Below are 11,399 nucleotides of genomic sequence, written 5' to 3' on the forward strand. Positions count from 1 at the left end.
AGTATACTGTCTACTGAGTTAGAATGATGTCATATGAGTGTTTACTTGGACAGTAGTGGTTTTACTGAAGCACATGTATACTGGAACAATGCAAAGAGAGAACATGGTTCTAATATAATATGCACAGCTTTAAATTAATACAACTTTGTGCAAACCTAGGACTATATAGACTTCTATTTTTCTTTCTATCTAAGTTATTTTTGTTTGATGATAAAAGGTTTCATACTGAATTATAGTCGCTGATATAGTGATCTTGAGCTCCCAAAGGGGCCAGACCAATAGTGTGAACACTGGGGCTCCAGGAAATAAAGTGTGATTAATCACCAGAAATGGAGAAGGAGACAAGGAGAAAAACTAGGATGTTCAAGAGCTTACAAGAGACTTTCATGTATGATGCTAAGTCAATAAGTATAATGTATTGGCTGTAGTGCCTAGCCCAAGTTATGAAACCATGAAATGTTTATTATTATTTTCATTACTATCATTATGATTATCAGTAGCATTAGTAGCATTAGCCCTATAAAGTCATGGTAACTTTCATGTCAATGAAGCCTATCTGGCTTATCATCCTTGAATCATTACTGATTATCAGTCCTTTCTTAAGACAATAACTTTAATGCAAGACCAAGATTCACACTCAACATGATACAATAACCTCAATTCTTCTTCTTCTTCTTCTTCTTCTTCTTCTTCTTCTTCTTCTTCTTCTTCTTCTTCTCTCTCTCTCTCTCTCTCTCTCTCTCTCTCTCTCTCTCTCTCTCCCCCCCCCCCTAGGGTTCACTATTAGAGGACAGAGTAAAAGATAACAACCTCTTCAAACTGTACCAATCTGAGAGACATCTGGTACACGATGATTGGAATACCAGGACTAGAAGACGCACAACACATGGATCTCTAGTCCCATCTGTTCCATGTGCATGGTTTCTGTCATAGGCAATGACCTCTTATTGTTCCTGATTTTTACTGAGCATAGTTTTCATGAATGCATGTACCTTCTCCTCCCTCTGTTGTCCCTCGCAGATATCTTTCACTCCACAGTCACCACACCAAAGATGCTAACAATCTTCTGGTTCCAAGATAGAGGTATTTCTTATGGTAGCTGTCTGTCCCAGATGTTTTTCCTACACTTCATCTTTGGGGCAGAGTCTGCCATATTGCTGGCTATGGCATTCAATTGGTATGTAGCCATCTGTTATCCACTAAGATATGCTACTATTCTAACCCCCTCAATCACTGGAAAAATGGGTTTTGCATCTGTGATTAGGAGTTTCTTCATCTGCTTTCCCTTGGTTTTACTGGTTTATCGGCTTACTTACTGTTACTGTAACCTTATTTTCCTCATTCCTGGATGTGGTGTTTATCATCATCTCTTATGCCCTTATACTCTATACCGTGTTCAAAATTCCTTCTCAAAGTGCTTGACTCAAGGTTCTGGGTACTTGTGGCTTCCATGTTTGTGTTATCCAACTGTTCTATACCCTAGCCTAAAATTGTATTGGATATCTTATATCATGCCAGCATTGGGAGAGGATAATAATAGTAAATGTTTGAGAAAATGAGATCATGTTAAAATCTTACTCTTTTTGCTGATTTTGTTCAGACAAGAACACCTTAGATTCTGTGCAATATTAAGTTTTGCTACAAGAGGCTTAAAGTATAATTGATTGAGTGTGATCATTTAATCAGGAAATACTAATTTTAGGCAATAGGATATAGTATAGTTGTGTGACTAAGAGGGAAATCTCTGAAGTCAGCCTTCCAATAATCAAATCTCTACTCCATTCGTTCTAAGTATAAAATCTTAGGGAAAAAAATTTTTTTAATCTTAGGAAAATTATTGTATCTATATGTCCGTGTTTTTTAATTGAGGCAGTATATATAAAGCACTTATAATAATATCTGAAACATAATAACAAATGTTAGAGTCAGGGAATTAAGAGAAAATGGGTCATGTTTCAGGGCTTACAGAGTATACACCAACATTATGGATGGGTCACTAAGTGGACCAAGAGAAAATAATGAGTCAACATTGAGCAGAGGGTACAGAAAGGATAAAATCCCAGACTGAGAGAGGAGGTAGTAAGATCAGATTCATTTAATGACAGTCAGCCAAGTATTGCAGACTTAGACCAGAGACTCATCCAGTTGTTCCATCCAATTCCTGGAACAACTGGCCTCCCCTTTAATGCAGGGGGATAAGGGACTTGGATGGGGGTAGGAGTGAGTAGCATAGATCTATGAAGGAAATCAATAGTATAGCAGAGAATATCAATTACCAATTGACAGGAGAGTTTTTTGTTTGTTTGTTTGTTTGTTTTTTAATAAATTAGGTTACACCACAGCAAAGATATTTTTTTAACTTAAAAACTTTAATTGAACTTTAAATGGAAGGTTGGAATTTCAGACAACCATGGACATAGAGTTTCTCGGAACAAGAAAACACTAAAAATTAAACAAAACAAAATTCACCACATCTGACTTTTTGAGTATAAAGTACACATCCTATTACATAGGTTTTGGTATATCATAGTATGGGCTGACAGAATGGTCTATTAAATAATTGTTTCCACTTTTAATTCATTTGAAAGCTTTATTTACATAATACATAATTTAAAACTCTTAACTCCCACCATAAACACCACGGCCAACAAAAACAAATAGAACAATAGGAAAATCACTGCAATGTAAAATGAAACAGTAGTAGCAGTAGAAAATGTGCTGTGAAACTAAATTCCCCCCTATTATTTTCTAGTAATTTAAAATCCCTTTACCTCAATTTCCTCATCTGCAAACTTAAATGATTATAATTTAACTCAGAGATTTGCTCTGAAGATTAATAACAAGATCACTACTTAGTGCTTCCATGGTGCTTGACCTATTATTGGCATCTGGTAAATATAAACTAAACGTTATTTCTGACTATCATTATTATTACTGTGCTTGTTGTACTATTAGTAGTAAAGATATAAACATTAAAAATAAACTGTACAAATTTTGAGAAAATGCTTTCAGAATCATAGGGAGTTTACACTTATAACAGTTTTATTCAAAATCAAAACTATGAAACACTAAAATGCCAACCAATTGATGAACGAATAAATTTGCTGTAGGTGATACAGTGAAATAAGACTCAAAAATAAAATGAAGTGTGGATACAGTCAGTAACAAGAATGAATTTCAAAAGCATTATAGTAAGTGAGACTCCAAACATAAAATATAACTTTATTTATGATTTAATTTACATGACCTACTCTTAAAAGCAAACTGTATGACAGAAATCAGATTAGTAGCTGCCAGGCACTTGGGGCTGTAGGAGGAGACTGACCACAAAGAAGTAAAATGCATTTTTGTAGGTGATAGAAATATTTTATACTTGATTGTGGTGGTGATTACATAACTATAAAATTTTTTCAAAGCTCACCAAACTATACATGTACATCTAAGCAGAGTGAATTACTATTTGTATTTGTGCATCAAAAAACTTGCCTTAAATGTATTCAATAGATAATATAAATATCATTGTGGTAATACTTTGAGGAAACTTCTAGATAACAACAGAGTCCAAATGTGTGCACAGAGTCCAAATATTACTATCCATGATTTACTTTGATGATTTTTCTACTACTATTTTTATATAAATGTTTTATAATAGTTACATGACCATTTAATAGAGTTAAGATTTAAAAAGTACAGAAGAAAGGTAGGAAAGAAAGCTATAATGTGATTTGAAACTGAAACAGAAAATATATCCAAATCCCATCACTTATTATCTCCTAGAGTAGGACATATCATTTAACCTTTGTGTGTTTTAAACTATCCATGTATATAATAGAAAATAATATCTACTACAGAGTCTTGATGGGGAGATATATTAGAAACATATTTATATTACTTGGCCATAGTAACACGCTATGCTATTTTGTTCTCTTTTTAAACTGGGGCCAGGGATTTAAATGAGATGTGGCCTCATACTAAACATTTTCAAATTGTTTCTAAATGGTTGTTTCTATTGGTATTATTATTTGGATAAACAAACTAATCACAAAAGTTTCTTTCTATTCTGGCAATTACTGGTTGTTTATATCTCCAGTTCAACTACTACTCATAGGATAGAAGCAAGGAAAGAGTATTTGGTGGGCAAAAAGTATCAGATTAGTTTTTGTTCTTTATTTGTTTCACAACTTTTTAAATCATCCAAATAGTTCAATCTCCCTATGATGCTTACTCCATTACATGACTATGTGGCTAAACTGGATAACAGGGAATGGTGGCTAAACAATAAACAAGAATGCTACCTAGAGTAGTTAAAATGACTAAGACAATTGTTGATCTTTTAGTAAGTACTAAAGGGCTTTACTCAGTAAAACTTACTTTTTCCATATTGGGAGGATCCAAAACAATTCTCCCACAAGATATGAATTAAGATATATGAATCTTAATAGCTAATCTGTCTCACACATTAATATGATTCTCAGTCCATTATATATGTATTTTATGATTTATAAAATTAATCATAATATAACCCATGTAAATGTCACTGACTTATGGTGGCTGTGGGAAAAATGGAAAGGAAAAGTATTTGCAACATATAAAACATTATACAAATAAAAGTCATTAAATTCATTTTATTTATTAACTCTTACCCTTTTGAGATCCACTTGTTGACTTTTAAATATTCATATTTGACCTCAACACCTACATTACTTTCAAGTAAAACAATCTCTGGACTCTCCTTCGTATTTGCTGGGTCTTGATGCTATAAATAATGGGGTTCATCAAGGGTGGGAAAAGGATATAGATGCTGCCCATGAGGACATGAACTAATGGTGAGAGGTGTTTTCCAAAGCGATGCACCATGGTCAGACCAATGATCGGAATGTAGAAAACTGAAACAGCACAGATGTGAGATACACAGGTCTGCAAGGACTTGATTCTCTCCTCCTGTGATGCAATAGCTAAAACTGCATGCAAGATCATGATGTAGGAGATAAGTATGAGCACTGCATCCAACAACAGGTTGCTAATCACCAGGGCCAGCCCATAGATGCTGTTGAAGCGGATGTCTGAACAGGCCATCCGAATTAAGTCCTGGTGCAGGCAGAAAGAGTGAGAGAGGACGTGGGGACGGCAGTAATTTAAGAACTTTAGGCGAATGATGACTGGAGGTATGAGTAAAGTACTCCTACATAAGATTGCTATCCCGATTTTCATGATTTTGTCTTGAGTTAGGATGGAGGAGTAGCGTAGTGGGTGACAAATGGCAATGTAGCGGTCAAAGGCCATCGCAAGGAGGACAGAGGACTCCATAAAGGACAGACCATGGATGAAATAGGACTGGGCAATGCAGGCATCCAGGCTGATCTCTTGAATGAATCCCCACAGGATTCCCAGCACTGTATACATGGTGGACAGCCCCATGCACAGGTCAGTGAGGGCCAGCATGGCCAGGAAGTAGAACATGGGCTGGTGCAGGCTCGGCTCAGTTCGGATCACATGGAGCACCAGGCAGTTTCCCAGGAAAACTATAGCATAGATGGAAGTGAAAGGGATGGAGATCCAGAGATAGTCAACTTCCAGGCCAGGAAAACCAGTGAGAATAAATCTGGAACTATTGAAGTCCGAGATAGAGATAGCAGACATTAAGAGAGAATTGGAATATTTCTAGAAAGATATTGCAAATTAGATCAGTTTATAATCCCCTACTTTCTAGTAACGTTTGTCTGTTTTTGAGAAGAAAATGAAATATACTATAATACAGTTCTCTTTAGTGTAATAAACTCAGCAAAATCTATAGAAACCTGACTCTTTATCCTGAAGGCCAAATATCTGTTATCTAGACACAGAGTTTCCAGTGCTAGTGACTACCAATACCTGGAGACTAGGGAGTTTTATGCATAAGCAATAATGTTAATGGACACATGGGATTTGGAATGAACTTCTGGGAGCATCTGTTTTTATGTAAAGGAAGATAATACATTATCACAGGTGTCTACTGCTGCCTGGCTGGCAGCATCCTCAGAAAATGTGAAATTATGAGTAATTTTTCTCTTGGGTGCCACATATGTTCCTCTTACTACCCCCAAAGGGTCATAAGATTCCCAAATGAAATGGACTGGTTAAAACAATCTAACTTTGCAGAACATAAAATTAGATCAGAGAAACTTAACAAAATGGAATCAAAAGTTTCATTGCACATTTCACCTTGTTTAGCCCCTCTTTAAGTGATTTACTTTTGCACAGTTATATTAACTGTACTTTTTATTCTTTATATTCCACATTTTTTTTTCTTCTCTATTTTCATGCATCTCTTTATCCTACAGGAGATTTCTATCTTTTCTGACCCTTGCAATAATTTTACCTTCTATATCTTTCTATATAACATAAGTAACATATATTTTAAACTGGAAATTATTAAATCAATATTTGATCTTGAGTAAATAGTAGGAATGGAGTGGTTAGAGCACATGGTTTGATATTTATTTAATGTTCAAAAATATTTTCAACATGTCTTCTAAAGCAACTATGCCATTGACACTCTGACCAGTAGTATATGAAAATTACAGTTCCTCCATATCTTGGCCAATACTTAGAATAGTTACAATGTTGTTTTTTAAATTTTGCTTTGTTATATTAACAGCCATGTAGTGATATATCATTGTGGTTTTAATTTATACTTCCTCTATGACACATACTTTTTTGCATCTTTTCATATGCTTATTTGTCATATATACATCTTCTTGATGAAGTGCCTATGTAAATAATTTTCCCTTTTGTGATGTTGTTTTCTTCTTATTAAGTTTGGAGAATTCTTTAAATATTTTAGTTACAAAATCCTTAGCAGATATATGATTTTCATATTGTTATACTCAGTTTGTAAATTGTTTTTTCTTTCTCTTAACTGTGACCTCCCCCCAAAAAAAGTTTTTTTTAAATTTTTATTAAATTTATTGGGGTGACATTGGTTAGTAAAATTATATAGATTTCAAATGTACATTTCTATAATACATCAACTATATATTGTACTGTATATTCACCACCCAGAGTCAGTTCTCCTTCCTTCACCATATATGCAAACCCCTTTTCCCTCTTCTACCATCTCTCTCCCCCCTTACCCTCTGATAACCATCAAACTGTTGTCTGTGTCTATGAGTTTTTGTTTCTTTGTTTGTTTACTTTGTTCATTTGTTCAGTTTTGTACCCCACATGTGAGTGAAGTCATATGGTTCTCAACTTTTTCTGTCTGACTTATTTCACTTAGCATCATAATCTCAAGATATATCCATGTTGTCACAAATGACAGTATTTCATCTTTTCTTATTGTGGAGTAGTATTCCATTGTATATATGTACCACATCTTCTTTATCTAATCATCTATCGAAGGACAGTTTGGTTGTTTCCATATCTTGGCCACTGTGAATAATACCACAATGAATATAGGGCTACATATATCTTAATGGATAAATGTTTCCAGATTTTTTTGGTAGATACCCAGAAGAGATATTGCTCAGTCATATGGTAATTCTGTTCTTAATATTTTGAGGAACCTCCATACTATTTTCCATAGGGGCTGTACCAATTTACATTCCCACCGGAAGTATATGAGGGCTACTTTTTCTCCACAACCTCTCCAGCACTTGTTATAACTTGTCTTATTTTATTTTTGTTATATCTACAAACTCATTGGCAAACCAAAGATCACAACATTTTCTCATATGTTTTATCCTGGAATTTTTGCATTTTACCTTTACATCTATGACCCATTTTGAGTTAATTTTTATATAAGGCTATAATAATCAAAACAGTATGATTCTGTCATAAAAATAGACATGTAGATCAATGGAACAGAATAGAGAGCCCAGAAATAAACCCATGCCTATATTGCCATTTAATCTATGACAAAGGAGGGAAGAATATACAGTGGGGTAAAGACAATCTATTCAATAAATGGTGTTGGAAAAACTGGACAGATGAATGCAAAAAAACTGAAGCTGGACCACCTTTTTATACCATATACCAGAATAAACTCAAAATGGTTTAAAAACTTAAATGTAAGACCTGAAATCATAAAATTCCTAGAAGAAAACATAGGCAGTAAACGCTCTGACATTGCTCTTAGAAATATTTTTCTGATCTATTTCCTTGGGCAAAGGAAACAAAAGAAAAAATAAACAAATGGCATTACACTAAACTAAAAAGTTTTTGCCCAGCAAAAGAAGCCATCAATAAAACAAAAAGACAGCCTACTGAATGGGAAAGGGTATTCACCAATGATACATCTGAGGAGGAGTAAATATCCAAAATTTATAAAAAACTCCTATACTCAACATAAAAAAAATCAAACAGTCCAATTAAATAATGGGCAGAGAACTTGAATAGACATTTCTCTAAAGAGGACACACAAATGGCCAATAGACATGTGAAATGATGCTTAATGTCACTAATCATCAGAGAAATGCAAATTAAAACAGCAATGAGAAGTTACCTCCCACCTGTCTGGATGGCTATCATTAATAAATCAAGAAACAACAAATGTTGGCGAGGATGGGAAGAAAAGGGAACTGTTGGTGTGATTGCCAATTGCTGCAGCCACTATAGAAAACGGTTTGGAGCTTCCTCAAAAAAAATGAAAATAGAACTACTGTCTGACCCAGCAATTTCACTTCTGAGTATTTATCCAAAGAAATTTAAAACACTAATTTGAAAACATATATGCACTCCATGTTCATTGCAGCACTATTTACAATAGCCAAGATATGGAAGCAACCCGAGTACCCATCAATAGACGGTTGGATGAAGTGGTGGGAATGGAATGGAATCAATGTTGTAAAAATTCATGACGGGAATTTGAATTATTAGGTGAAAGTGATATGAATATTTTGTTTGTTTGTTTTCGTTTGTTTGTTTGTGAGAATTTTGCCACCGAAAAGTGTAGTGGTCAAAGTATGATCCATAATCCTCCTTTCCTTATCTCCTTCCCTCCTTTTCTCCTTCCCTTCATTCTTGTTTTCTTCCTTCCATTTTCCTTCATTCGGATGTAAATAATGTTGGATCTGCGGGCAGTTTCTGAGTGTGGGCTAGAATCCTGTCTTGTGAGACCTAAGACAGGAAATAGGAACACAGGAGAGGCAAAGAATTTTAAAAAGAGGATAGTTTATTTAAAGCAAAGGGTCAGAACTCCCGAGTAGGAGGGGCGTCCCGAATAGGGGTGCCCAGTTTGGGGTAAAACCTCCTATTCTTTTTATAACATTTTTTTATTAGTTTCAGGTGCACCAAACAATGTAATAGTTAGACATTTATCATTTATATCCCTCACACAGTGACAACCCCCCTCCCCCATTCACTATCCCTCTGACATCGCACACAGCCGTTACATTTCCACTGTCTCTATTCCTAATGCTGTACTCTGCTTCTTGTAATTATATATCTACATATATATATATATACACATATATATGCATATATATGCATACATATATACACATATACATACATATATATGTATGTATATATGCATATGTATATATATGTGTATATATATATATATATATAGATAGATAGATAGATAGATAGATATATAAAATTGTAGTTGACATTCATTATTGTTCAGCTTCAGCTTCAGGTGTACAATGCAGTGATCAGACATCTACATCATCCCTGAGGTGTTCTCCCTAACGAGACAAGTGTCCATCGGATACCCTACAAAATCTTTACAACATTATTGATCACATTCCCCAAATTGACTATTTTTGCATCTTCTCTTATCCATTTGAAGAAGGGAACTGTTTGAAGAAGGGAACTGGCACTTTCTAATGAAATCAGTCTACCAGGTTTGTTCTGCTTGCCCATCCTAAAGGAATTAGCAAAGTAACCCACTCTTATCTATCAGATCTGCTCCGTTAGTCAGGCCAACATTACTTTTATGATTGACCGCAAGGCATTGTTACATTTTGTCCTGGAGCAAGCAGTGACTTCAAAACCTGGAGTTTTAGGATATGGCTGTCTTTGTTTATTCCACCAGGGACCTCCCTGTCTACCTAACGATATGCTAACTAATCTGTCTCAGTTCCTCCCTCCCTCCCTCTCTTTCTGCCGTCGTGTCTTTGTCTGTCTGTCAGTCTCTGCGTCTCCCTCCTTCCTCTCTTTTTCTCCCTCTTTCCCTCTTATCTCCCTTCCTCCCCCATTTCCTTCCCTCCCCTTCCTTCTCTGTTTGTTTTTACTTATACAACGGATTCATGATTAAATCTTAATTGTATAGTAGTACCACGGTTTTCGAACATCTCTGTTGACGAACATTTTGGTTTATGAATGCTGTAAACTGGAAGTAAATGCTTTGATTTTAGAACAGGACTCAGAAGTGGAATTTGTCACACAGCTTCCCCTGAGTGCAAGATCCTGAGGCCTAGCTGTCGGCTGTTTTCGAATGTTTCAGAGCTCCTGGATTACGTTCAAAAACCGAGGCACCACTGTATTTTCTTTCCCTGTTGTTTTTGTCATTGTATTAAGATAGCTACTTTCCAAAGATAAATATTCCTGCCAAATTAACCATCTAAAGTATTTCCTAATGGTCACAGGACAAAAAATAAATACCTTGCCTGGGGAATTGCCACCTTTCTCCTTATGAGCTTCTACCTTGATCTAGTCAGTAACAATTAATAACTCATAATTGAGACCACAAACAGAAGTATTACTAAAGTTTACTTTTGGTAATATATACACTTTGAGTTTAATTCTTTTCTTTCTATTTTCATGCTACCTGAAAGCAAGGGCTTTTTATCTTGCCACAGGGACAGTGTCAAATAAACATGAAAATTATCCGTAAGTCAGAACCATGAGGATGATGATCACAAATATTTACAACAGGAGTTATCTCCTTTTATTTTACTGAATATTTTTAACTTTTTTTATTACAAAATAGGTACAAAAAAGGTACAAAAATAAAACAGGATTTCTGCATACTCATCATTCATTTTCCTCCAGCCCCCCCCTTTTTTATCTCTCTCCTCTCATTTACTTTTTCCTGTGAAGTATTATAATAATTACCTACAAATACTTTGGAGAGCATTTCTAAAATACGAGTCAAATCTCTTGCACAAATTCATTTCACTTTTAAGATTTTTCAAAGCCCTGAGATATAGGGAGGAGGCACGTTATAGAATTATGTATTTAATCCATGAAATTTATTGAAATATAATTAACAAACCATACAATTCACCCATTTTTAGAATATCTTCAGAGTTGGGCAGCCGTCACCCCAATCTAATTTTACAAAATCCCAATCACTCCAAAAAGAAACCTTATGTCTATCTAGAATCACTCTCCATTCCCACTGCCAATCCTAGGCAACCACTTGTCTATATTCTGTCTCTATGGATTTTCCAATCTGGATATTTTGCACAAAT

At 35.0% G+C, this 11,399-nt stretch overlaps 1 protein-coding gene and 1 pseudogene across 1 annotated transcript; one reads left to right on the forward strand and one right to left on the reverse strand.

The window, feature by feature from the left end:
- Positions 1–805: 805 nt before the first annotated feature.
- Positions 806–10,938, forward strand: LOC141572337 (olfactory receptor 52Z1P-like; annotated as a pseudogene).
- LOC109436919 (olfactory receptor 51V1) lies at positions 4,696–5,640 on the reverse strand. The gene has a single exon (XM_019715799.2). The coding sequence runs from the start codon at positions 5,638–5,640 to the stop codon at positions 4,696–4,698; it is 945 nt and encodes a 314-aa protein (XP_019571358.2).
- Positions 10,939–11,399: the final 461 nt, after the last annotated feature.

The sequence above is a fragment of the Rhinolophus sinicus genome, linkage group LG06 (genome assembly GCF_036562045.2).
Source record: "Rhinolophus sinicus isolate RSC01 linkage group LG06, ASM3656204v1, whole genome shotgun sequence".
Lineage (NCBI taxonomy): Eukaryota > Metazoa > Chordata > Mammalia > Chiroptera > Rhinolophidae > Rhinolophus > Rhinolophus sinicus.

Excerpts from the sequence above, each read along its gene's own strand:
- LOC109436919 (XM_019715799.2), bottom strand. The coding sequence starts at position 5,640 with ATGTCTGCTATCTCTATCTCGGACTTCAATAGTTCCAGATTTATTCTC.